We start from the raw sequence: 27,940 nt of genomic DNA, 5'->3' as shown, positions 1-27,940 counted from the left end.
CATCCATTTCCTTTGGCATTGGGACAGAATAAGAGACCCTCGCTGGGAAGAACCAATAGGCCAGTCTCTTGATAGAACAGTACTCACCTTTCCGGATGGCTGTCAGCCACCAGGGCCCGGCTGGTCTTAGAGAGCTGATGCACGGTCTCTGCATAGTCCTCCACGGCTTGTTCCAGAATCTGGTGCTTCTTCAACATGGAGACGGCGCTCTGCTCATCCTGCAAAGATGGGGTCACAACCACAGTCGCCCCCTCTGACTGACACCACCTTAAGGCAAGACCAGCTGACTGCATCATGGGTGGAAGGAAGAATCATCAGAAAGAACAAAACCATAAGGAGCATCAATATGAACTGGACTGTATGCACGTGGGAGGCCTCTGTGAAAGACGAACACGAGGATCATACAGAATGAGTGAGACCCCTCTGAGGTACAGGGTAAAGCCCAGGAAACCAAGTGTATCCTGGCTGGCTGAGACTCCTCACAGTCTAACACCTGTGTAGATGACTGCATCTTGGAACTCTAAAAACTTTCAAATTGTCTCAAAAGCATCTTGTAAAGTTTAGGTGATTCTATTAATTAAAGAGAGCAAAAAGGACTCTAGCAAATATCTATTTAAAAAAAAAAAAAGGAAAAAACGAGAAGAGAAACTCAGTCTTAATGACATGTCAGGACTCACACAAGAAGATTCTGTGTCAAGGGGAAATAGCCAGATTCCAGCCACCTTAATGCATGTGGTGCCCTCCCACCTGTGACACTTGAAGGCAACAATGAAATGTTTCACAAAGACACAGCCACCGGCAGAAAACAAGCTCGGGGTCTGAGTTGGAGGCTCTTAGGGAAAAGCTGGAAACGTCTCTCACCTTGGCCTTCTCCTCAGACATCATGTACAGCTCTTGCTCACTCATCCACGCCTCAGCCTCAGCAGCATCGAAGTAGTACTGCTGGGCCCTGTGCGCCTCCTCAAGCCGCCTGTGGCGCTTCTCGGTCTCCTCAATGAGGAGACCCCATAGCTCCTTGAGGTCAGCGAGCCTCCGTCGAATGGCTTCGGCGTTGAGGCTGCTGCTGTCGGTGACAATGTTTTGGCTCCTCTCAAAGATGTCATCAATGCGAGGCTGGTGCCCCTGGATTTCTTTCTGGAGGGTCTGTGGGAACAGGGAACACACAAAAAAGGCTTGCTGAGCCGCAATGGCAGGCTGTTTCATGAGGGCCAAGGGGAAATAGTGAACCTTCAAAGCTCTCACACATTCTCTGCTCTGTAATTTGGAGCAATTATTTATCAGACTGAGCTAGTCCAAGCAGAAATGCTTACCTGATTTTTCTTTATTAACAGCTGCACAGTCTGGAGGTTGTGGCCATGATCTGTGGAAGTTGCCAAAGGCATCCTCTCTCCAACCCACAACTGGAAAAAATTACAAATTTAGATGGTCAGGACCACTCAAAAAGAACAAATACTTGATGCAAACAAAAGTGCAATAGAAGATTAGCAGGGAGGCCAGCTTGAGAGAGAAGGCGTATTCGATCCCACTGGGAAGGGCTGCCCGAGGAGCCTGCCCTTCTTGCCCAGTACAAGGTGAGGGCTAGTCTTTCAAAGCTTACTTCATCCTCGCTGCTGGATCCCCTCGAGTCCTCACCCTTAATTTATTTTTAAAACTACTATTCTAGGGGCAGTAAAAGCCTAGAACATCTTTAGAATGTCAAAGAGAACAGTAGAGTTGCATTTTGTATGAATATATAAAAGCATGGGCTTTCACAGCCCAACTCACCAATGCAGCCCAAAGTGAGTCTAACAAAGAAGCAAGAATGTCCTAATTAAGGCAGGACAGGTAAGGAAGTTTATGGAAAAGCCCCTTGCATAGTGATGGTCTACTTACAATCTCATCCTCCACATCCCTGTTGAACTGATGGATCTCTTTAGAGGCCAGCAGATTATGCTTTCTTTCATTCAAGGGCTCCAGCAGTTCCATGAACTTGGTCTGCACAGTGAGGCGCTTGCTGTCCACCTCGTCAGTGCTCTTCCCCTCCTGACTCAGGGCCTGGGCCTGGCTCTGGAGCTCCTCGATCTCCTTCTTCCGCACCTCCATCTGGTTCTCCAGCATCTGAGAACAGAAAACAGACCAATTGTCACACCGGAGACAAGGGAAAACACACACAGTCCACAGTCCTATAAAATGTTTGTTTTGAGCACTGGCCAAAATGGAAGACCGAATATTAATTTATATAATGGAGAGCCCAAGAAAGGATTCTTAACATCTATGAAACAATCATTAATCCCTTCCCAGGATTTTTAAACTCAGGAACAACACTCGAGTTTATCCAGGAATTCAGAAGGCAAATGACAAGAGAAACAAGAATTAATTATGGGGAAAGGACAGTCTTCATCTGCTTGTTCAGATGCCATAACGATGCTGGAAACCCATTTAACCATCAGGAAAAGGTAATGGAACTTAAGGTTCCAGTTCTTTTAGGCAAAAGGAATAGCTAATGTCATCATCATCTCTCAATTTCTTCAATCAGGAGGCTGATTATTCTTTTTCTTAAATACTGGATCAGCAGGTGAAAACATACTAACTGCTTATCTACATGAGGAGAATGAGCCAAAGTGAAAGCAGAGGAGTCTCAGTCAGGGAACGACACACTGGGAATACCATATGCTAACGGTTGAGAAACAGGGGGGTCCCCTCTGGGAACAAATGGGCTCCTTTCTTAGGTAAGGAAGTAAACAGCCATGAGTAAAAACTACCTGTAGCAAAACTCCTTAAAGCATAATAGTGTAGCCAAATAACTGCATCAGTTAGCAAAGGGAAGGGTGGGGATCACTCTGAAGAAACAGGCTTCAGCACTCGGCAAAGACACTTCCACACTGACTGGTTCAAAGCAGAACCGTTGGGCTGGGGACTCGGCTGCACAAGGCAAAGCTAGCCAGGGAAGCCACTGGAAGCTTCTGCCACCAACCTGCTTTTCCTCAACCTCACTGAAGCTGTTTTCTTGCCAGTGTGAAGTAAATTCATTCGCCTTTAGAATGCTCTACCATGACGTCCAAAAAACAAGTACATAAATAAAATTTATGATCCAAAAAGTACCCTGACCAACTCAGATAACTGATACATACCCACTAGATGTTATAGAGCAAAGTATGTGAAAAGGATTTCCCTGTGTAAACCTCAGAACTGAATGAAATGCATATTTACTCAACTATTAAATGGTGATACTATCCGTCAACTAAGATGATGACAATAAAAAGAAAAGCACTGCCATGCACAGACACCCAATATTTCTACTAATATGTATCTTTCCAGTTGATTCTGGAAATGTCCCATGACGCTGTCAAGACAAACACTATGCTGGGTTAAAACCCCTCACAGAGAAGGCAGGTGGTTGAGAAGACAGTGGTGAATTAGGGCTATAAGGATGATGGCAATGAAACAGAAAGAGGCCTGAGTATGTGGCTGCCTCGCCCACTTGCCTGTTGCTTTTTAAGCAGGATGTTGACGCTGGTAAGGTCTTTGCCATAGTCATCAGACTGAATCTGACTCTCCAGGCCGTGCAGCCATTTGTCCAGATCTGCACAGCTCTGGGTGAAAAGTTCAGCCTTGTTTGCATCAAAGAGCCGCTGGGCCTTGGTCTGGGTGGTGGACTCGAGGACTTCCCACATGTTATGTAAACCAGTGAGTTTTTCCTTTACCACAGCTTCCGTCTCAGGCTTTTCTGAAATGAGCTGCATTCCTTCCTGGAAAACATCAATAAATACAGTTTGCTAGAGAACAAAGGGCAATGTGAGAAACAACCCTACGATATTTAATCTGTGATTCACCTATTCGTTCACATAAAGTTATGGCTTAATAAAATGGACAAGGGCCTAGTCTATGTACACTACACGGCTTTCCAAAGAGTGCAGCAAGAAATGACTGTTGCATGATGAAATACTTTCAACAGGGGCAACGGGAAAATGCTAATGACTTATGACTTCCACTGCACTTGGCTCCCGAAGATGGGAACACATCACTTTAACCATTAAGAATCTGAAACAATATAAAAAGTCTGAGGAAAATAAGGAAGGGTGGGGAACTTCACCTTCATGTTCAGTTATGCTGCAGAGAATCTCCCTGTGCCAAGATGATACATACTAAGTTACCATAGTGCCTGGTCACACAAGAAAAATCGAGGAAACTGAAAATACATAATATTTCTAAATTCTGTGTAAATCATCAGTCTCTGTCACAGTCCAGGACACATGCTGTGATCAAGAAAGTGGGACTCTGCCCAAGAGGCTCACAGCCCATCATCTGCAGCAGGTGAGAAACAAATCAAACAACTAGTACTTACTAAAAGACAAATCAAGCATTTTGAACCACAACTGGTTGGGTTTCTGCTGTTCTCCCTTCTAGCAGGTTAAAGCTGGCATTTGGTTTAGTGGGAGAGGCCCTGCTTCTGGCAGGGTAACTTCTGTATGGGATCAGATGGGACTTAAAAATGCAGGAGAATGTGCTGAAGAGAAGAGCTCGTTTCCCACCTGGTTCATTTTCTTGCCATGGCCACACCACCCAAATGGGAGTCTCATCCAACATTTTAACTCACCTTCTCAATTTTGTCAAGCCATTCTTTGTTGGATGCAAGTTCTGCCATAAATGCTTGATGTTTTAACCATTTACTATGCAGATTTCTGGCTTCATCGTAAGACATGTCCTGGGCAGTAAGCATCTTTTCATTGATCCAAAGAGATAACTAGGAAAAACAAAAATCAGAAAAATGTCAGAGATTGTAATCACAGACATCAGCCTTTTTTCTGCCTGGAAAGAGTTGTGTTATGTTGTACTACACATACTGCATGTTTCCATGTCAACTGACAACCAAATATTTACTTTACAACTCTGACCCGTCATGACAGGTTATCTCCATTGTACGGGAGATGTACCTGAGCCTTGCTCCAAAGTATCTAATTTTAAATCCATAGGTACAAAAAGCTCTCTGAGCCAGCCTTCGAAGGGTTTGGCACGTACAACCAGCCTTTCCCCTAAAGGCTTGTGTTTAAAATTCTGCCCTAACCAGTCCAAGTCACTTCTTTTTCTTCCAAATACTTGTGCCAGCTATACCATGTTAATCGTGATTAACTGTCTTTTACTTTATTCGGTAATCTTTTTATCCTTTTAGTTCTTTCTATTACATATTAAAAAGACCAAACACAAAACCCCACTCTTTGATCCCTCCCCTCCCTTCACAGCGTATCTATGGGAATGCCAAAAAAGCATAAATAACTTGCTCACTGTAGGAGCAAGGCAACAATGATGCCCTCTTAAAGTTTCCTTCAAGTTTGAGTCACCTTCACCCTTTTTTCTATAGCCTCTATTTCTCTAAAGAGCCTTCCATTCAGACCGAGAACACTCCACAGGATTTGATTTTGAGACCCAACATGTCTACTTGGATCTGAACTCTGCAAAGCATCACAAAGCCTGCCAGCTGCTGACAGATCTAAGAAGGGAGTTCTCTCACGAGGCTTGGGGTGGGAGGCAGCCCAACGCGAGGCCCTGGACACACTTCTCTTGCTGGCTTTCATCCCAATTTGCTCGGCTCCTTACTGCCTGCCCGTAGTTGCCCATGCCAGGTCCTAATTCCTACCCCATACACAGCACTAACCCGGGAAGAGCTTTTTGTTTGCCCAAGAGAAATATACACAAAGGAATGTAGGATCAGGCCAGAATCAGAAGCAAAGGTCTTCAGAGACCATGTCCCTTCTCCTGTGTGACCATAAGAAGCCCACTTCTTACACCAGTCGCTGACAAAACAAATTTGCACCCTCATGGTCCAATCTTCAAGGTTTAGAGATTTCTGTGCCAATCTCCAAGGCATAGAAAACCAAAAGAACACTTAAAGGATCAACATTTCTAAGACCATTCACTCACACTCGGGGCTACTGCTGGGAAAGGCTTCCCTGCAAATGTGTTTAAATAATAGCAAGTCTGTTCTTTAAAAACAATGTCAAGGAGGCTGACACAGGTCACAGGAGCACCCTTGGATCTGAAGGTGGGTGAACTCCCAGTCACCATCTCTACTTTCTCAGCATATTCACCCACTGTACAGAAGGGGGTGGAGGCAGAAAGCAAAAGGGAGTGAGATCTTAGTTGTTATTCTTTATTGAGGTGAAAAACCAGTAAATCTCATAAAGCCCTTTGTAAGCTAGGACCACAGATTGGTTACACAACAGAGACAGTAAACTTCCTACTTTAAAAGAATTATCTATTTTCCAGTTACCTGAGTAGGCAAAACCTGAAATACTATGGCCATTCATTCGGTCCAAGGGGGAAAGAGGTTAAAAGGAAACCAAATGGTAAAATTTTCCCTGTGTTCCACATACACACAGATTATACACAATAGAAGGCATTTATCCAAAGTGCAAAGGACATTCACATATTTTCGCTATTCATAACCACCTACCCAGAGAGATTTAAAAAAAAAAAAAAAAAGAGCTCCATAAAAATCAGAGGCTTATAAACAAATCTGCTCTTTGCTGAACATCATCCTACAGATAAAGCATCATGCGATACAGCACAATGAAATGGATCTATGGAACTTGCTAGTTCATCAACCCTTCATCAGCACTCTGGAATCAGAACTGCAGTTATTATTTGTGGGCATTTACAAAGGTCATTTAAGAATATACTCATTCTCTGCAGAAAAGAACACTGTGCAGATTGGAAAAGGATAGGAAAAATGCTTTGATCACTGAATCAAGCTTTTCAAAGCAAAGCAACGGAACTTGCTATCCCTGGTGCCACATGAGTCTAGCTTTACTGCCCTCTTAAAAAAACACATCAATTTCTGAAAACAGGAGTTATGGTATGAGAGAATAAAACAGAAAAGCAGTAACTTCTAAATCATTTTCCAGGAATACACATCAAAATAATGCTACAAAAATTATGATGTTCTTTATATCCCCATCTACAGCTGGGGATAGGGGAGCCCCTGCAATAAATTTCCCCATCTAGGCAGTGGTTAATGGGAGTGGCAACCAAGGCAGATCTCACAACTCCTGCCTGCTCCAGCCAAGGCACTACAAGGAAGGGACTACGACAGGGACAACTTGGATTCCCTAGACTTGGACGATACCAGTAGCCAGCAATGGCACTCATTCTGACCTCTGGGTGCTCTCTAAGTTTCTAGAAGTATAGAAGGTAGATTTTCAAATGCAAAGCTAGTCCATACACAAACTCCATTCTCAGAGATCCTGGCTTAAAACGTACGTATTTTAATGATGCTGAATGATGCAGAGCTCACGGCCAAAGAAAACTACATACCAATGCTTTGCTTGCACTTCTACACCAGGGTTTTGGAGCCCCCAAATGTGCCCTAAATTCTGTCACTACACAGAAACTGTACATGCTGATGTGGGAGGGATTGCACCCCCCACCCCCAGCATCTATGGTTATACTAACTTTTTATTAAAAAAAAAATTTTTTTTCAACGTTTATTTATTTTTGGGACAGAGAGAGACAGAGCATGAACGGGGGAGGGGCAGAGAGAGAGGGAGACACAGAATCGGAAACAGGCTCCAGGCTCTGAGCCATCAGCCCAGAGCCCGATGCGGGGCTCGAACTCACGGACCGCGAGATCGTGACCTGGCTGAAGTTGGACGCTTAACCGACTACGCCACCCAGGCGCCCCTATTATTTATTTTTAGAGAGAGAGAGCGCAAAGGGGAGGAGAGGGGGGGGACAGTGAGACAGAATCTTAAGCAAGCTCTATGCTTAGCTCAGAGCCCAATGTAGGGCTCAATCCCACGACCCTGGGATCATGACCTGAATCGAAATTGAGTCAGATGATCAACCAAATGAGCCACCCAGACACCCCTAGATGTACTTTTTTTTTTAACGTTTATTTATTTTGAGAGAGAGAGAGAGAGAGAGAGAGAGAGAAAGTGAGTGTGGATGAGAGCGTGCATGTGAGTGGGGAAGAGGCAAAGAGAGGGAGACAGAAAATCCCAAGCAGGCTCCCTGCTGTCAGCACACAGCCCAATGAGAGGCTCAATATCATGAACCATCATGACCTGAGCCAAAATCAAGAGTTGGACACCTAACCTACCAAGCCACCCAAGCGCCCTGAATTGTAGTAACTTAATGAGGCTAGAAAGAAAGGCTAAAACAGGAAGACTCAGCAGAGCAGTCACAAAGAGACCTGCACATCATTCCCAGGATGTAAGAATGCAGCCAAAACCTTTCTGCACATAGGGGAAATCCCACTAGGACTGAGCCCTTGAGGCATGCCCAGCAGTCACTGGTGCATGTTAAGGAGTGAACTACTTGTAACCAAGGGTGCTAATTTAGAACAAGTGCTAACAAAGCTCTAATGACCTAGTAAGACCATTTCCTGTGATTCTACTGGGAAGGACTATTATTTTACCCACCTACTTTTCCCATGTTTCTACTTATGAGTCCACACATGTGTAAATGGAAAATAGGGAAACTCCAAATGGATTTCTTTCAAGGGTTCCTCTCGTCTCCTCACCTCCTGCTCATTTTCCAGCATTCTTGTTCCCAAATTTAACCTAGGTTTCACCATGCTGAGGTTCATAACTTTCATCTCATTAAACTTGCCTTTTAAGCAAGAGTATGGAATCCTACTGGCTCCCCGCTTCCCCCTATATGGGCTGAGGTTAAAATGAGTCATCGATGGTACTACAAGGGAAACATCAAGGGATAATACAGGGACCTCCAATGTGTGGAAGGCACAGCCCAGGCTACGGACATCTCCTGACCCCTCCAATGAGTAAGAGTCACTTGGTATTCACTATGGCACAACATGTGGCCCAATACAGCTAACTTCAGATCCCATTACTCTCCTCTATGTCCTGTCAGGGGACACAAATACCTCTTTAAATAAGCATCCTATCCAAATGGGTTATTAATGCTTGGGTGCCACTTGAAGAGGCATTCCTGTTTTCTGCTTGTCTGGCTCCAGGCAAATCCCCCAGAGACCTAGATTCATCAGAGTGGCACAGAAAACTGACAGACCCTAAGCTACACAGTTTAGGGGCTTTCCTTCTGAAGGTTTAGCTGCTGGAGCATATTGCAAGATTCAGAGTAAGACAGCAGCTGAATGGATATGAAGGATCGCTTCTGTCACACGCGATCTAACGCGACTGCTATTAGGGCTGTATTACTTCTAACACACAGCCACACATTTGCATGCAAGGTGTTGTGATGATTTCAGTCACATTCTTTGCACATGACCCGATCCCGTCCCCACACCCTCCGATACCCTTCCCCCAAGGCCCCTGCAGCTTCTCTTGGATATTCTTCATCCCATTTCTGCCTCCGAGTGGATTTAACCTAATAAACCAGAGAGAATAGAGTCTCACTGTTATTCTCCGGCAAAGAGAAAAAATGCAATGTGCTCCTGAACTCACACATGTGAAGGCAGCCAGATGCTTTTCTCCAACTAGCTTGGAGAGAGACTGCATTTTTCTGGCTAACTTTAGCTTTCCAAGTTTGTTTGTGCACATATCAGGGGAGCATGAAATAGTATGAGAATCATCAGATTAATACCACATGTTAAAACTCACAAGTTTGAAATCAGGAGTGCTGCTCTTGGCATGTTAGACATGTATTCAAGGAGCTTGAAAGATGGTTATTTCAAAGTCTTCAGTGAGTAAGAAACTCAGTCTGTATTTTTTAAATATTTGCTTTTTACCTAGATAGCCAGTTCCAGCACTCCTTAGTTCTTTCCTTCCATCCCAGTAAGTGTGTATTACTTTAAATAGTTAAAACACGGCAGTAAATGCATTTACAATACAGAATATCCTAGGGTGTCACTGCCTTCGACAACTGAAATGTTCTAGATCTGCACTGTCCAACGTGGCAGCTGCTAATCACAGTTGGCTAATAGATGTGATAGAAGACAGAAGAGCTACACCTTGATATGTACAAAAGAAATAGCCCCATGTGTGGCTAGGGTCCACTGTCATGGATAGCAGAGTTCTGGACTATTCTAGATTAGAAGAATCTAGTTATTCTAAGTGGTAGCTTGCAGGCTAGAGAACTGATGAGAACTGCCACACTGCCCCAGCAGGAAACAATGAATTTCTGGGCCTTGATTAATTTTATAATTCAAGGGCTCTTCTGTTAAGTGCTCTGGATCTCCTCAGAAGCAAGGAAGGGAGGCATACCTCCTGACAATCTTGCAGGAATTTCTGAAGATCCCGGTTGTCCTTCAAACGCATCAGAAGCTCGCTGGCTGCCTCGCGATTCTTCCTATGTCTGTTTATAATAATAACAAAAATAACTTTTAAAAAAGGAGACAGAGAATCTTGAAATACTGATTTTACAACTCAATGTCTTTTCTGGGTTTCTATATATGACGACAGTGGTATGCCTGTACGGTTTTAATTATGTCAAAAAGGCAAGATAAACGAGAGAATTTAGCATCCTCCAAATGAGTAAGCCACGGTACGAGAGACCAAAATACTGTCCAAGCCACAAAACAGGCAGAAGAGGCTGTCAAATGAGCCATATAAGTCCAATGCTTCCTAATCTGGTGCTGGGGGGAAAACCTGATCATGTACTGTGTACAAATCTCCATTTGGGGCACTGAAGGAAAATCTGGAACTTACCTTTAAGACACTGGACTAAGAAATTATAGACAACCATACAACTGGCTTTAAATTAATGTCTCCTAAATAAATATTCTGTCATCCTGAGAAAAACTCCCTCCAAATGACAATTAACCAAGAATGAAAATTTTGAGACCTGTAAGATTATTTATCTACTAAATCCCACTTTATTAACAGGTAAGGGTAACCAAGGTTTAATGCAGCTAAAGCACAAAACCTTAAGCAAAATTGGTAGGAGCTGCTGAACTTGGTGAACAGCAAGGGAAATGGTGTGCTCACTCCCCACCCTGAATGCCCACACTTTGCACACACCGATGAGGCTCCAGAACTAGCAGCAGACTTCCCTCATGTGCCCGGTGGCTTAGGCTCACCAGAGACGGTGAAGAACAGCCATGTGAATACTGGGAGTGCCAGGAGAAGGATGGCCTTGACACAGTTCTGCGGCAACAGGGGAGAACCACAGCACACCAAGAATCAAGCAGTGTCATTCTAATACGGTTTCCCTGATATTCCTGAGGAACCTAAGCCCAGCCAGCCAGCCAGCCAGTGAAGGACATTAACTGGGGGAGATGAGGACGCTGGGTTTCCATTCTGATTCTCAAAGTCATCTCCTGCTGCATTTGCCTGGGCAAGGTCTCTCTGGTTCGGCCCCCATGGAAGGAGGAGGAAGACCATGACCGGATTCTCTACGATGCCCAGAAAGAGCAGCTCAGGGAGCACTAGCTGCTGACTGACTTTCAAGAACCCTCCTTGGGAGCAAGAAAGATCATACAGCCATGCCGTGAGTCACACAAGCTCTCAGTGAGTGCTGGAACAAGGAACCGTGGCAACACTGCCGCTACCACGTGCCTGGGGAACGGAAGGAAGGGCTCTCAGCTCCTACAGGCGCCAGTGACTACAGAACAACTGGAATGATATGAGCCGAAGTAATGCTGCCAGGTATATGCTAGTTACATAAAATGACTTTCTAATTTTTTATTTTTAGTTGAAAGGGGTTTTATAGCTTCAGAAACAGGGGTCTTAGTATGTTTAATCACTTAGGTAAAGTGCAAAAATAGAAAAATACTTCTTAAATAATGCTAAATGGAAAGTGTATGCATGTTCAGTGGCACAATTAGAAAGCAGAAACTGAAATGGCAGGTGCTAGAGGTGAGATTCATGGCTGTAGCTTCTCTCCCAACATTTTTAACATTCTGTTGTTTTCATAACAAAAAATAAAGGCCAAATCCTCTTAACTGCAGTGATATCCTTTCTCGGATACCAAAAATTAAAAAAAAAAAATCATTTAAAGACTGTTAGTGTATTTGGGCTAAAGGAATTAGGTGTTTAAAAACGGGTAGGGAAGGAATGTCCAAAAAAAGTTTTTTAAATTCCCAAACCTCAAATTTCAGGCACTATTTGTAGGGAGTTTTAAGAATATAAAGTCAATCCTTCAGGAGGAAGGTTAATTTGAGTTGGAGTCAGGCACAAAACCCAGGAGGTCCAGCCTTTACTCAGAGGCCTTGAATAAGGATCCTAGTCCTTTCCACAGTGTCACACCCAAGTGCTCAGAAAGCAAGGAGGAACCAGAAACTGGCAGCTATAGCAGGACATGCATCCTTGAAGCTCAAGGCAATAGTGGAAATAAAAATAACTTCAAACACTGAGAAGACTCACCGAGACAGAAACAACCAGACATAATCCTGAATGTATCTTACATATTCAAGTCACACACATACAGCAGACTTCTGTCCGGCCAGTCTTTCTCTTCTAGTGGGACCAGGGAGAAGAGAAAAGCCAAATGGTGACTTAGGGCCCCGTGTCCAAATGACACAAATCTACGAGAGGACAGGATGATGGCTTCGGAGGGATATGCTTCTCATTGTAAAAAACAGTTACACGGGCAGTGGACATGGTTGCTGACTCAGAGAACCCTCGAGAGAAGTCAGTGTGGCTTCATTGCTCACCAGTGGTAACCAAAGGCGTTCAGAGAAGGCCTTTCAAGGCTGGATCATCAATTTAACTATAGGAAAGGACCATCTAAAACTTGGCTATAGTTTCCCATAGTCCTAAGGGTACTTTTTGTTTGGGGCAAGGTTAAATCTCTTGCTTTGTTTCCATCTCTCACCTCCTATCCCTATAATAGGACTCAGAAGCTCCTTCATCCTCTGAGGCGGATGCTGGGTCTAACTCTGGTTCTTATAAAAAGTAAAGAACCACAGGTGCCTGAGTACAACAGACGGGTAATATGTAAGCTTCTTTTCCCATTGAGATAGGGTCTGGCTTTATGAAGCTAGATCCCATTTTCTTGCTCACCCAGTACTGCAATGTGTCTGGAACTTCCTTGGAGCCAGGAAGCTCACCCAGTCACACCCCTGGGGCGGGCTTGGACAGCAGGCTACTTTCCACCCAGGCATGAGCACTTTAAAGGTCACTTGTACCCCACCCACATCTGTTAGGAGCCAGTGTCTTTGTTCTGGTACTTTTTTATTTCAACAAACTCAGTGGTAATCGACAAGATTTCCAGAACATAAGCACATTATAATGACTTTCGCATTTTATGAAAATAGCTTCACAACAGCATCAGAAAGTTTCTGGACAGGGGATGAGATCTGAAGATTTAGATATTTATACTTAGCTTGCGTCCCCATAGCATCTGGAATTCACATATTTGTGTATTTTGGTAACAGACAAGTATCCTCTGAGGTCAGTTTCTGATCTTGAGGCCTCTGGGGATATTAAAGTGAAACCGGAATTCATTTAACATCAGCTGAGGACAGCGTAGACCTCCTGAGGGCAGATCAATGGAAAGACCCTTCCCGCATCCATCTTTCTTATGTTTATGGACAGTATTTCCCATTTCTTGTGCTTTTTTTTTTTTTTTAAGTAGGCTCCTTGCTCCATGTGGACCCCAACAGAGGACTTGAACTCATGACCCTGAACTGAGCTCAAGAGTCAGATGCTTAACCAACTGAGCCACTCACATCCCTCCATTCATCCTCAAGACAGAAATCCTAAGGCGGCTTTGGAACCCCTGGAGCTCAGGTTCCAAATCAAGGGAAAAAGGAAGGTTAAACCGACTGCTGCTGAAAAGTTCTGTCATACACAGGATTCTCCATTGACAACGTCACCTGCTTCCAACAACCCCTCACAGCTGCAGCACCAGGGGACGTATAAATACATGCAGGAAACTACAAGGCGGCTGCACGTCTGCCTCAAAGCACGTGTCCCTAATGGCCAAGCCCGCCTTCAGGAAACCAGCTGTGTGCATCTGATACAGATGAACATGAGGTATTATATTTACAAAATAACTGGAGACTTAACATTAGGAAGAAAGGAAATAAATTCTTTTTCTCTAAGTTAAGAATACCTGGCCTAATTTTTATTTTTCACACTCACTCAAGGGTTTGGTGGAGGGATTTTTCCCCTTTTTTTGTAGCTACTTAAAAAGCAACAGACACAAAATTATAATTAATGTATGTCATACCTTATTCAACAGTAGCACCCTCAGAATATATGGTTCAGACTCTGAATCAGTGAAAGAGACAGACTGGAAGTGCTAAAGCCAAAAGCTGAATCGTCATGGGGAGGGAGGAATTTCCCCTTTCAACCCATATGATAAAACATTAATCTGGCCCAGGGTCTCAGGAGATGCTCTTGGACATGGTAAGCAAGGAAACGCTCTCAGCAAGAAGTTCTTCCTTTTCACTGCACTTGAAAGTCAGAAAAGAAGCCTTGAGGAAGAACTTGCTTCTTGATGACATCGGTTTCACGATGAGCCCTTAAAAATCCAACCCAAACGGGGACCACGGAAGATTGACTGGAACAGAGGCTAGGCAGCAGATGGGCCAGACCAGAACCGGCCTGTGCTGGTACATCCAGATCTTGATCTGCCCTGACCTCTCACTTTAGTAACCACCAAGGCAGGGTAAGAATTAAGTTACAAACAGAGCGCATTGGCCCTCAGTCAGGGAGAAAAATCTTACAGAACTCCAAATAAATGAGTAAACAAATAAAAATTAAAGAAGAGCATCCAATCTTGGAGATGTCTTGGCAGAAGAGGAAAGGGGCTTTTCTCTCATCAGAAAAAAAAAAATCCTATCAAGGTATTATCCAAGCCAATTTTCTGAGAAGGGCCTGATAACATTCCTTTGTGGCTGTGCCAGGTACGTAGGACAAGGAAACCTCGCCCTCCCTCGATACTCCCTCCGAAAGGCTTCAGAGGAGTCCTGTGTGGATGAAGGTGAACATGGGCTTAGCTGGGGAAATGTGGCTCTCAGAGTCCCACCAGGTGACAGGCTATACATCAACTCTCCAAGGGCATGGCTCATATCCAACTGCTACTCGGCATCATGAGGGCTCTTACAACCCTTTGATTTAGTATTAGTTTGGCTTCTCACAGCTTCTTTTCTTTTGTGGACACCTGCACATGCTTGACCATAAGAACCACAGTGCCAGGTAGCCATGCAACTGCTCACTGATTTTCTGTGAGGTAGGGAGATTTTCTGATAGATTAAATTTTGCCAGCTGCCCATACTTCACTCACTGGGAAATTTATACCCACAGTCCCAAGGATGTCTGGCCAGTGATTCAGAGGCTAGAGAGTCCCAGGGTGCCAGACTCCCTCAGGAACCTTGGAACACTGTACCTGTCATCAATGGAATCCACCTTCTCCTGGATGCGATCTGAGTTGATGTTTCCATCGCTCACCAGCCTCCGGCCTGTCTCCACGACAGCATTGATCTTCTCCTCATTGGCATCCATGGTGGTCATGAAGTCCTCTTGTTTTTTAATAGCTGCTTCAGCTCCTTCCAAGGTGGTAGGCATTTCAGTATGAGCCAAAACATACTCCTTTTTCAAAGAGAGAAAACCAAAATCACAGCAGGATGAAATATGAAATACAACTCATTTTCAGAATAATGACAGCACTGTTTCCCATATCCTGGGTTTTTGTGTAACATACTTCATTACACTTGCTTCATTATTCTTAAATAAAATAATCTACTGAATCAGAAAAAAACAGAAGTTGGGAGGGGAAAATACGCAGTGGGACACCATAAGGAACTAAATTTCCTTAAGTGGTTCCATGTGCTAAATTTTTCTCTAAAGTGAGTGAGGACAGTAACCAAAGCTTTGTGCATCAGCCACCAGGGTCCTCTCATATGCTCATGAAGGCAATAGTGACATACTCTTCAAACGCTTTCTTAAATAGAGAGATTAACAACCCTGATGTTGGCCACCATCTTCAGCTGTTTTCTTTCCTGAGTTTCTGACTCAAAGTCCCTCTTATACTAGAGCAAGGAAGACAGAACCATTTACTCCTCCATGAAAAAAAAACAAAAAACAAAAAACTCAAGCAAACAAATAAAAAAACCAATCAAACAAAAAAATCCCTCACCGCACCTTTCAAACTGTCAAACTGGATTGCTCTCTCACAGAATATCGCCAATTCACGTGATACCATGAGGACATACTATGAATGTAACAGACCCTCAGAAGCAGCTGAAACAGAAGAGGACTCTGCAGATGAGGAGCTCCCGCAGGGACCCGCAGCTCCCATCCCCTACACTGTGATGGCTTTCAACACCTTAGAAGTCGGGGAAAAGAGCCTCTCAGATACCTTTCTGCCTCCACACAGGGATGCTTTGAAGCAGCGGCCTGCTCTACAAGGAAGGAAGCAAAGGCAGTGAGGAGAGGTACCTGGTTGTTAAGGAAGGCCTCGGCCTGCTTCGTGTCCCTAAGGAACTGCTGGTAGGCATGTGACTGGGACAGGAGATTCTGCCTGTTCTCCCACATTTTGTGCAGCTCGTTCCACCCGGTGTCCAGGGCCTGCAGCCGCTGCCGCAGAAACATGTACTGGGCGTCGGTCTGTCCCTGGGTGACCATCTCGCCCATGTCCCTCATCTTCTGGTAGTCCTCCTCGTAGTTGTCGATCTCGTTTTTGATGTTCTCATGCTGCGTGAGGAGCTTCTCTGCCTCAGTCAGGGTGTTGGGCATGTCCTCAGAGGCGATGGCCGTCTGGGTCCGGGAGAGCCAGGACTGGAAGTCATCCAGATCCCGCAGGAACTGCTGCAGCTTGCTGGCCTCTCCCAGGGAGGCCTCGCGGTTTTTCAGGGTTGTCTTCATCTCCTCCCACACGTCGCTGATCTCGGCCAGCCGAGACAGGATGGCCTGAGCCTGGTCGGGGTGCTCGGACTCGAGCTTCTCCGCCTCTTTCTGCAGGTCGCTCAGCTTTGCCTCGATGGCCACCAGGTCCCGCTCCATGCCGGTCAGCTTGCGCTGCAGGGCCATGACGCCGGCCAGGTCGTTGCCCAGGTCCTGGGTGGACTCGATGACCTTTGTCTTTTCTCGAATCCAGGATTTGGTTTCATTGCACTCAAGGTGGTAGTTCTGTATGCTCAGGGCAGAGAGAAGAGCGTCCTTCTTCCTGTCGACCAGCTCTCGGAACTGACTCCACCTGTGAGTGCAAGGCCATGGAGAGAGAGTCATGTAAGAGACAGGCTGACAGCCCACGGCTGGACAGTCACATTAACTGCAGTGGTCATTTCCTCTCTCAATCTCTTCTAGGAATACATGCTTTTTGGAAAATCATCTCACTCTGTATATGGATACCAAATATTATCAAAACAGCTCAGGGACACAATATAATCTGAAAAAAGCCAGTCATGAGAGGCACTTGTTCAAAGAGCTCCAATGGAGCTGTGACAGCAGCACATCTGTCCCCCAAAGAGTCACTTTTCTGTAACTGCATTTCTGCCATGTGCATTTTACTCACCTCTGAACTGCAGCTAATGAACATTTTCCAAACCCAAAACCTGACAGATACCTTCAGAGCCAAGGCCACCACAACCTAGTCAAATGTGTTTATGCAACAGAAAGATGACAAGGGGACAAAGGTCTAACTTGATAATCAGGACTTTCACTGACCAATTAGGTCTAAAACACGCTAAAACCCTGTCCCAGAAAGATTAAGATTAAAAGGGACAGTAGAGGTGCCACCTTGACGCTGTGGCGCTCCACTCTGGGCACAGGCCTCACCTTAACATCTTGACTTCTGATGCTAGGGGCTAGGCTGCCTTGTATGACACCACCCCAAAAGATACTTCTTGCAAAATTAGGGGATGTTGTAAGGCACATGCCAATGCTGTGACATCAGTGCCACAGTATCAGTGAACCTTTGTAGGAAATTCCTGACAGCAAGTCTCAGCAAGTGACCTTGCCCTCCCTGGCCCCACACACTGCTGGCTGCACACTCACCTTGTGTTGAGTTTGTCCTGCTGGGCTTTGATCTCCTTCTCACTTGGGTGGCCACTGTGCATGAGCTGTCGTGCAATCTGGTTCACCACTGCGACCCGGGAAGCCTGGTTGTTCATTTCAGGCTCAAGGCTCTCAAATCTGGAAAAGCAATTGAACAGGGTAGGTCACCCTCTTGGTCACAAGTGGTGATGGGGGGCGGGTGGTGGCCTCAGCACTGCTGGCAGCTCTTGCACTCACCTGTGCTGGATGACTTCCAGGTCCTCCAGTTTTTCTGGGATCTGCATGTTGTTGAGCCACTGCTCCTTCTCGTCGATCCAGAGCTCACAGGCATCAGCCTCACTGAACATCTTGTACAAGGCCAGGGTGTCCTGCAGTGCCTGCTTCCTCAGCCGCGTCAGCTCTGCCACCTCCTTGTACCGTTCCTCGATGCCTGACAGCCGGCCCCTCACATCTGGAGACTCGGCATGCTCCTGGGGGAGGGCGCTGGCCTGCTCGTGCAGCGTGTCGATGGTGGGCCTATAGTTGGCGATCTCCTCTGCCACGTCCTTGTGTTTCTTGACCAGAGACTGCGTGGAGTACTCGTCATGGCCCACGTCATTGCTGGAGACAATCTTGAGGATGTCCAGCATCCACGCGTCAATGTCATCGGCGTCTGCCTGGAACTGGTGTAGCAGCGAGGCCTCCTCCAGGCGCTTCTTCCGGATGGCCGAGAGCTGCTCCAGGTTGGCCCACTGCTCCCGGATGTAAAGGATCCGCTCTCGGATCTTCTCTGACCCAAAGTGCTCCTCCGCGATCATGTCTTCACCTTCTTTGATGGCCTGCTCGAAATGGCCACTGCGGCCGCTCATCTCATCCTCGAATGCCCGGTGCTTGCTGAGCAAGCGCATGACGCTGGTCAGGTCCTTCCCATAATCGTCGGAGGACAGGATCTTCTCCTTCTCTCGTATCCAGCCCTCCTCTTCTGCCATCTCCCAGAAGAACTTCCAGAGGCGACGGGACTCTTCCAGTCGAGCCCGGCGTTCGGCTGCCAGCTGGCAGAGTTCTTGGTAACAGAACTCCATGTGGGCCACGCGGTCTCGGATCACCTGAGGGTCACAGGGCTTGTAACCTGTTTAATGTCAAGGAAGGAATGTGGGAGTATGACAGTTTAGCAGAGGTCCCTGTTCGTTCGCAGGCAGTGAGCTATACCCATTTTCTCACCATGAGATTACCAGTTCCATTCTCACTGCAGAGCCAGATTATGAGGCAGGGGCAATGAGAAGTGTCATTTTTTGGCCCAAGTGCAAAGTCATTACTTATGAACCAAAAAAGGCACATAAATTATAAGAAAAAGGGCAGCTACATTTAATTGTTTTGCAAATATAAGGAACACAACCAAATCCTTCCAAACATCCTCTCAACAAGGATATGTACAACCAGATGTGAAAAAGCCATGAGATGCTTAAACAGCCACATCAGGGTGTTGGCATGAATCAAGTGTGGTCTAGGTCAAGTCTGATTGCCAAATATCACCATTAAAAACCAAGGAGCACTTGGGTATTTAAGGAAAACACCTGTCCGTTTCAGAAAAGCCAGACAGAGTTAAATAAAGTGTCCATTAGGCTAACCCACTGCATCTTGTGTACCCATGACGTGATAGCAGACAAACCCACTGGGAAGCTACAATGGCACAGTAACTCCAGTTACTGGAGGGACAGTGTCCCTGCTGGCACACACCACTTATCTACTTCTATAAAAATGGATCTCCGGTGATGAAGAAGTAATGTCTGCAACAGTCCATCCTCACCTTCCCCGTCTGTTGCGAACTTCTGGGCAGAGGCATTGACGCCTCTCACTCGCTCTGCCTGGATGCCAATGTCCGCTTCAACCAGGGCGTGCTTCTGTAACAGGTCTTCCACACCAAGCAAGTGCTTGCCATAGTCTTGAGACAGTAATAGCACCTGCGCGCCAGAGAAAACAGAGAGGACATCTATGCACACAACCTTGACTTCAGTGTCTTATAATCTTTGGACATGCCGAGAGCCAGCAACCATGCTACACCCTCTCTCCAGCCACCCTCCCTCCCTGCATCTCAAGGGGAGAAGGACAAGCAATTCGGAGCAAAATCAAACTAACCCAGAAGCTTTCATCAGGACAGACATGATAAACTAAAGGTGATTTACCCTGGAATAAGCAGGTCACAACTACACTAAGAACAGAATAGAAAAAAAGGGAGCGGTGGAAAGCGGTATGGCAGGTAACCTGGGGCTTGAAGACTCTATCCAAAAAGATAAGAGATAAAGGTCACAGAGTTATTTCACTTCAAAGTTTAAAGAAATCTCCCAGAAGCTGTGGACCTCTCAAATGGATGTTTGCCTCAGTTAAAAGCTTACTGTTATGCCTCTGAGATACTTCTATCATCAATGGGAGAACAATCTAGTTGAAAGCTTACAAACCACACCTTTAACCAAACAAACACAGGGTCAGGCAGCTTCATGCTTAGAAGGGCCTGAGCAATTTCTTTGGTTTAAGTTCGAATCCATTACCATTTTCTTCTTTTCTTCCATCAGCTCAATTTGGGGGCCTCATGAGACCTCCCCTCCAGATGGAACTTCCACTTCACTCCTACTTCTGAGGGAAATCTCTGGCCCCAAATCTGAACTATAATGTACAACATGATTTATAAAATGAAAAGCATATCCCTGTTAGATTTTATGAACATTTCTACGTTAAAAAGTCAATGCAGACCACACTTGAGAACATAATAAATCTTGGACGATAAGAGGGCAAACTGATGTTATGAGGTGACTCTGCCTCGCCGCCAGGGACAGTTCAAGAGGTGAGGCAAAAGATGAAGGCTTATATCCCAGGAAGGAAATCCCCTGCATAAGGTCAAGCTTGGGAACACAGTGTGCTGAGATAAAGGGGGTTTCACGGGACTGTCTACAAACTGCCCTGTTCTGTTCGAGCTATGAAGCCAAGTGCGTTCCAGCTGGGGGACTGCATGACATGGACGAGCCTTCTACCACTTGCAGCGGAGAACACAAACGGGCGTGGGGATTTGGCACAATGGCAGGTCTCCTCCCGGGCGGGAGGCAAGCTTGGAACTCTATGCTCAGGGCTGTCCAGTGAGGAAGGGGAAGCACAAACTGGCACTGGCAGCCACTCTGAATCCACTCTGTCCTATGATGTGTACACATATTACCACACTTAGTCCTTGCTACAACGGATTGAGGTAGGTGGTCAGTGCGATCTCCACTTAAAAACAAAGAAAGGAGGCTCAAGAAGACTACACAGCTCCAGCACCGACAATCTCAACTGGTTCCCAAACACACTGCCTACCACTCTCCCATGTGCCCACATTATCTTCCCAGGCCCCTCCCCAAACTAGAGCCACTCACACACAGATCAATGAGATGGAAAGCTAGTTCAACTCTCAAAAATCAACAACATTTGATTGACTCGCTACTGTGGAACAGATCTAAATGAAGTCTAAATCACTGCAGCTGACCTCTAGCTACAGAACTCGTCTTTACACTCCACACGCCATTTAACTCTTAAACTAACAATCTTCCCACAGGTAATGTGGCCCCTCTGTGGCTTCACAGAGAGGGCAGTTAGACCAGTGGCACACTGTACAGCGTGGGTTCCAGAAAAGGGAGGCCCCATTTCATCAGCTCTGGCCTCCTTTCACTCAAGTTCTACCTTCATTTCGTCCATCCAGTCCATAATGTAGAGCATTTCCTGGAATATCTTTTGCAGCCCCAGGTTCATCTCAAGACGCTGCCTCCGGGCCCTGAGCAGTTCCAGCAGGTACTCCCAGAGCCGGATGACATTGTCTTTCCTTGCTGTGATGCGCTTGATGTCGTGGTAGTTCTCCGCCTCAAGCTCCCTGGCCACTGCTACCACCGCCTGCACACGTTCCTCGTATGCGGCGATGTCTGTCTCAATGGCCTCGTGCTTTTTTGTGGCGGCCTCAACAGCAGGAAGGTCAAAACCAAAGTTGTCCTATAGAGAAATGGGAGGAAAAAAACCCCACAAAATAAAAAAGCCATCCAGCTGGAACAAAGAAACCGAGACGGAGGATGAATCCTGAACACCACCTTTGGTGGTTCTAAGGCCACACTGACTTGAGCCCTGCCAGATGCTGGTCTGTCTCCGCCTTCCTTAGGACACTTACAACACCTTAGTCGAGCTAGGATGCCCTCTCCAAAGCCAATCAGCAACTTCTCATTTTACACTGGAGTCCAAGCTCATATCTAGACCTTTATACTTATGTGACTGGAGCAGGTGACAGTTTGCGTTACGCTAAGTAGAAAAAGAAAGCCACTTTTATTTATTTCATGACTAGTCTAACTGCCTTGAACGTCAGATGGTCAGAGACAGAAGGTAAGAGAAATTTCTAAAAATTATATAAATGTGAGCAGTTCACACTCACTGGCTCTAAACAAACTGCTTGAGCTGTTTTCAAATCTATGAAAAGTTAGATAAACAGAAGACAAAGTATATTAGAAATGATAAACATCCTCTTCATAGGAAGTGAGCAAGAGGACTCGAGTTACTTCAGAATAGTGGGTGTTGGTAAGTGGCTGTCCTGCAGTCCTTGGGTATGGTCTACATTTCTAGATGACCCCAGGAGTGGTTCCCCGAAGAAGGTCTAGAGCAGAACCTGAGACACCAGACGCTGGTTTTCGCTCAGCCAGGTCTCCCTCATAGCTGCCTTGCGATCGAATCTGCGGGCGAGCTGTTCCAGTTTCTCCTGTCTGATGAGCTCGTTCCGCAGAGCCAGTTCTCGCTCGTGTTCCGCTTTTTCCAGTCTTTCCCAGGCCTACAGGGGCGAAAAAGAACAGCTTCCTGCAATGTTCAAGGAACTTTCCTTGGCTATAGTCAATGGCTAGTACTTCTCAATAAGACCTGAGAACTTAAAAAGGGACATCCTGTTTCCAGCCTCCCTGACCCTTAAGCCCGGAGAAAAGAAATCGTTTTCTCTCAGTTGAGCCACATGGGAACACTCTCTCCAATCTTTATTTAAAGGTCTGCTATATTTGGAAAACAAAACAGGGCAGATATGGAGAAATATAACTAAATTATAAATCTCTTACTTTGAGAGGAATCAAAGTATCTTCAACAGCTCTGATCACATAAAAAAGACAAATCCTTTTTCTCAGAAAGAAATCATATTATGAATCTCTTATTCACCCCACACTGGGCCATTTGTTATTTTTTTGCTTTGTTTTTTTGGTTCAACATTTTATTTATTTAACTAATCTTTATGCCCAACGTGGGGCTCAAACTCAACCCCAAGATCAAGAGTGGCACACTCCACCGACTGAACCAGCCAGGCACCTCCCATGCCCTCCCCCCTTCTTTGTGTGCCACTTTGTTTTTAATTCACACACCTAGCATTTTTTTCAAAATCCTCACCAAATGTCCACATTAAATTCATTTCTATGAAATATATCTTACATTAAAAAAAATGTAAAATAAAATAATCTAAATGTGTACCACTGACCACAGTTCTACATTTTTGAAATTTCTACTTGGAAATAATACCCACCACGAAATTCTATCATTACAGACAAAACAGGCCAATAATGGAAACTTTTGGACAGCTTCTCTGATAGAAACAGCCCAAATCCTAAGCTCAAACCTCCAGAGGTTCATATATATTCCAGATACATGAAATAAGGTTTCAAATTCTCCCTTCTGCAATTTAAAGATGCTGTAGTTTGGGGTGCCTAGGTGGCTCAGTCAGTTGTGTCCAACTTTGGCCTCAGGTCATGATCTCGCAGTTCATGAGCCTGAGCCCTGTGTCAGGCTCTGTGCTAACAGTGTAGAGCCTGGAGCCTGCTTCAGATTCTGGGTTGCCCCCTCTCTCTGCCCCTCCCCCACTCTCTCAACAAACAAACAAACATTAAAAATATACATAAATAAATAAAGATGGAGTCGATGGCCTTGAACAAATGAGAGTAACAAGGTAAAGAGAATGAACCAAGACCAGTTTGATAATATCTAACATTCCCTCACCAAACTCCAACGGACTAGCCCACCTCAAGTATTTGCTTGACCCCCTGCAAAACCCCAGCCACCACTGTTACTCTTCAACTCAGCAGGCTGGGACAGACCCTTTCGGACTGCCCTCTTAGCAATCAAGACCTAGAACCTGAAGCAATAAAGCAGGTCAAGGCCCTAACAGGACCAGATGGATTGATTGGCTTTACCTTGTTAATGTCAGAGATGAGCTTGCCCTCCCGGGGCATGTAGACCTTCTGATTGTTGGCCCTCATCTTGCTCTGAATAGTAAAAAGCAGCACTTCCAAGTTCCCCTTCTCAGTAAACCTAAGCACAGAAAAAAAAAAAATATGCTGTTCCTTCAAGGGGAAAAATTAATTTGCTTTTGGAGAAAAAAACATTTCCCACAGCCACACAATCTTAAAAGCCATTTATCTCTGGTCAGATTTATGTGCAACTCAGGTTAGAGAAAACGCAGTACATTAGTTTTTGGGTATTATAGACCTCAAAAAATGCACCTAACTGTGGAATTTTGGTGGGGTTGGTTGACTGTTGTTACTGTGATTTATATTTGGGGGCATACAATACCAGTCCTTTATTAATTACTTCATTCAAGGTTTAGATTATATACATCCCGGATGACGGGCACAGCTGAAAACATTCAGCAAGAATTACTTCAAAATGACTACCTACTACAACTTTCAATGGGTTTCAGAGACCGCACCAAGGAATTCTCAACAGAGCACGTTTACAGAAAAAGGAATGACTTTCCAACTATAAGAAGGGATAAAGTCCATAATCCTTATCTGACAATTAGAATTTTCAAAAAGAAGTGAAAAATCAAATTTAGGGGAAGTGAAAACTGATCTGAACAGATAGATATAAAACTATATATTATTTGTCTTTACTCAACACAATGTATTTACACATTTTGCTACACACTTCTCAGTAAGCCTGACAATGGGTTACTGCCTCAGGTCTACTGGGAGTCATATAATAAACAATATCCATGCACTCAGCTGCTTCTCTAAAATCCACATCAAGCATGAGGGTTTGGTATAAGGGACCTGTACTATTTCTTAGGATTCTCATGTATCACATGTATCAGACCAGGGACACAATCCACTGGAAGGGCTCACAGAGGGCATGGTTTGTAATAAAGTTCAGCCACTCAGGGTCAGATGAAAAGGAGTAAGATAGGCCACTGGTGACAGGCATTCATTAAGTGAGGAGATCACACAAGTCAGAAAGCAGGGGTCCATGCTGCAATCATCTCTCTTTCCACACTAATTATAACACATTCCAATCTGCATCTTACTTGGGTGGTTTCTCCACAGTGCGGTAAGTGTTAAAAGCCTGAAGCTGTTGTTGAACCCCAACCAGAGAATTGGCAAATTTGCGATTGTTCAATATAATGATGGTTTGTTCAATCCACTCCAGAAGATCAGAGGCAAGTGACTCATACTTTTCAATCATTTTTTCTGTTTCAATAGCATTGTCAAGCACCTGTAAACAAGAGTTAGAAAAACGGGAAAGATCGTGTTGCCAAGTAAGAAAAACGTGATTATAACCCTACATGAGCACATGCACACTTAATGGACTGGCTTTGAAACAGTTCTCTGCTACTCTGGCCCAAGCATTTCAAACTAGAGGAACTATTTGTTAATAGGCACTCAGACTGCAGCCATTATTTGTGAGCAATGACAGCTTAACTCAAGTGTAATTGGTTCTGTAACCCCCCAACCCCCAGGCAAAGGGTTTCAGATTCTGAATGACTCCTGTTGCCTAAGCTCCAAAATTCCTAGAAAAAACGAAAAGGGCTCTATTTTGCTTGGTCCTGTCCCATGAATGCCCTTGAATTTTCTGAGGTGTTCTGAAATATATGGTGGTGAACATCAGCCAAATGAGAATTAAGAAGCATAACAGTGAGGCCTTTTCAACCGAATAAACAGGATTTCCTACCAATGACATCAACCGACTCAGATTTCCAATACCCAATCTTCTGATAGGGTGTAGGGGAGGGCTGTCTCTGGGTCTGAGATGCCCCTGAAATCCCTCCCTAAACATTGTAGCTACTCCTACCTCCTGTTACTCATAGGGACAAAGAGGCTTCCTGCCTACTTCTCTGCCACCAGAAGTGTCCACCACAAGCTGCTGCTGGCTGAACTGATGAGTGCACGGGTGGCAGTACATTAAGACACGAGCTTTAATCATGTCTCACAACTTATAAAATTGGTGTGAACTCACCTTTCCAATTCGTTTTCCTTCAACAGCCAAAGCCTTCATCTTAGAGAAGTAGTGGTAATAAGTCACCACATAAGTGATAATGGACTTCTCATCAGGGTGGTCCACACTGATATCTGTAACCCGGAGAAGATTTCCTCAGTACTCTGCTCAGAGTGCTACCACCCAGGCAGCAGCAACAACCCAGAATGACCGCCTAATACTGACACAGGTCAGTGTCTCCAATTTTTATACTTAGAGTTCTGCCATCAGTGCAGTAATTACAAGGCTAATGAGGATGAAACCATCTCACTGACTCTTTTATGATATGAATATTCACGAATGCCTTCTACTATTGCAATAAGGACATAAAAGTCTTAAGAGACATGATCCTTTCTCTTCAGGATCCCAAGCCATGAAGAAAACAACATGTACACAAAACAACTAGAGAAAAATGAAGAATACAGTAAGAATTATGTCAGAATTCTTAGCAATGTGGCTACTATCTAGGCACACCACGTTCATCTCCCTGCCCAATTCTACCCCCAAACTGGGTTTGTGCTGCTTGAATCCTCATTTATGCCAATGCCACCTGAATTTCTTCCAATCATTCAGTCTTTGGACATCTTTACCTTGTTGTTACCTGTTATCCAGTTAGTCACCAAATCTGAGTCCAGATGACTCTACTTATGGAATCTTTACTGTCATTTATGGTTCAGACTCTCATGGTCACATAACCAGATATGAAGCAATAGCTTCCTCATTGGGTTTCCCTACCACCCAAGTCACTTTACACACTGTACCTGGTTGATCTTCCAGAAGCATAGCTGTGAACACTCTTTCTCCTAGCTCAAAATTACTCAAAAGTGCCCTACAATTTACAGAAATAAAGTCTAAGCCCCTTAACCCTCTGCCATAACTTTCCTTCCCTTCATTCCATCCATCCATCGAGTATTTATCAGGCTCCCTATAAGAGCCAACCACTGTTCTAGACATTTCTAATTCTATAGCCTATTATTTATTCTCAGGCATAAGGAGACTCAGGCATAAGGGGGCTATTCAACACCCCCCCAACACACACACATTCCACAATTCCTAATACTCCTTCCCTTTACTCACAACATCCCTTTGCCTAAGACATCCTTCCCCACGCCATCACCTTCTTCCTAACCTTCAGCTCCACCTGAAGATACCACCTCAACACAGTTATTTCTGATCCCTACAGTCAGAATTAGTGTCTCTCTCCTAAGTTCCCTTAAGGACTCTGTTTACATGGACACACAGTCCATTCTCTGCCAGGTATTATAATTCAGTACTCATACACACTTTCTTTGTTTTACAAGACTAAGTCCCCAAGGGTAGGAACCCTGTGTCTTGGTAAGCCTGGTGCTGCTCCACCTCTCAAATTCCTGGTGTGTTGTCTTGCACAAAGTGGGTAGTCAGAAAGTATTCACTAAGAGAGGGAATAAATGCATGAAGATGGCAAGTGTTTCAGGTATGGCAATACAAGTGAAGTATTAAACTCAGGACAGATGGAGAAGAGAACACATAGGATGAATAATACATAGGATAATCAGGCTGCTTTTCAAAATGCATTCACACATGTGCCTTCTATCTTCCTGGCGCCCCTGTGTGAGGCAGGATTGTTTCTCTTACTTTTAAGATGAGAATACTAGGGCACAGGGCAAGAAAGCTCCCTGCCAGTAGTCACCGAGGCAACTGATGGCAATGGGGGGCCAGCAGAGCAGCTACTGTTTCCCCCCCAGAGTCCCTGTGGCCAACTCTGCATCTGGCTCAGCCCCATTCAAGTATGCCCCAAAGAGAGAGAAATGGATGAAGGCCAGAAAAAAAATGCTGGTTCTGTACACAATACAATAAACACAAAACGT

General features: G+C 45.0%; 1 protein-coding gene across 6 annotated transcripts in view; it reads right to left on the bottom strand.

Annotated features, from left to right (window-relative positions):
* Nucleotides 1-27,940, bottom strand: part of SPTBN1 (spectrin beta, non-erythrocytic 1) — a 200,220-nt gene that overhangs the window by 27,072 nt on the left and 145,208 nt on the right. For all 6 annotated transcript variants that reach the window (XM_030310589.1, XM_030310593.1, XM_032592641.1 and 3 more), the window contains 17 exons: nucleotides 26,076-26,188; nucleotides 25,147-25,334; nucleotides 24,038-24,155; nucleotides 22,486-22,644; nucleotides 21,522-21,824; nucleotides 19,624-19,777; nucleotides 18,075-18,945; nucleotides 17,838-17,975; nucleotides 16,281-17,037; nucleotides 15,229-15,431; nucleotides 10,158-10,248; nucleotides 4,577-4,723; nucleotides 3,465-3,728; nucleotides 1,873-2,097; nucleotides 1,311-1,400; nucleotides 862-1,143; nucleotides 88-218 (listed from right to left, as the gene is read on the bottom strand). In XM_030310589.1, the coding sequence (XP_030166449.1) occupies nucleotides 88-218; nucleotides 862-1,143; nucleotides 1,311-1,400; nucleotides 1,873-2,097; nucleotides 3,465-3,728; nucleotides 4,577-4,723; nucleotides 10,158-10,248; nucleotides 15,229-15,431; nucleotides 16,281-17,037; nucleotides 17,838-17,975; nucleotides 18,075-18,945; nucleotides 19,624-19,777; nucleotides 21,522-21,824; nucleotides 22,486-22,644; nucleotides 24,038-24,155; nucleotides 25,147-25,334; nucleotides 26,076-26,188 (4,234 nt within the window). The remainder of the gene's footprint in view (nucleotides 1-87; nucleotides 219-861; nucleotides 1,144-1,310; nucleotides 1,401-1,872; nucleotides 2,098-3,464; nucleotides 3,729-4,576; nucleotides 4,724-10,157; nucleotides 10,249-15,228; nucleotides 15,432-16,280; nucleotides 17,038-17,837; nucleotides 17,976-18,074; nucleotides 18,946-19,623; nucleotides 19,778-21,521; nucleotides 21,825-22,485; nucleotides 22,645-24,037; nucleotides 24,156-25,146; nucleotides 25,335-26,075; nucleotides 26,189-27,940) is intronic.

This window comes from Lynx canadensis, chromosome A3 (assembly GCF_007474595.2).
Source record: "Lynx canadensis isolate LIC74 chromosome A3, mLynCan4.pri.v2, whole genome shotgun sequence".
NCBI lineage: Eukaryota > Metazoa > Chordata > Mammalia > Carnivora > Felidae > Lynx > Lynx canadensis.
Note: the sequence above shows the minus strand (reverse complement) of the source record. Positions and strands in the feature narration are given on the sequence as shown.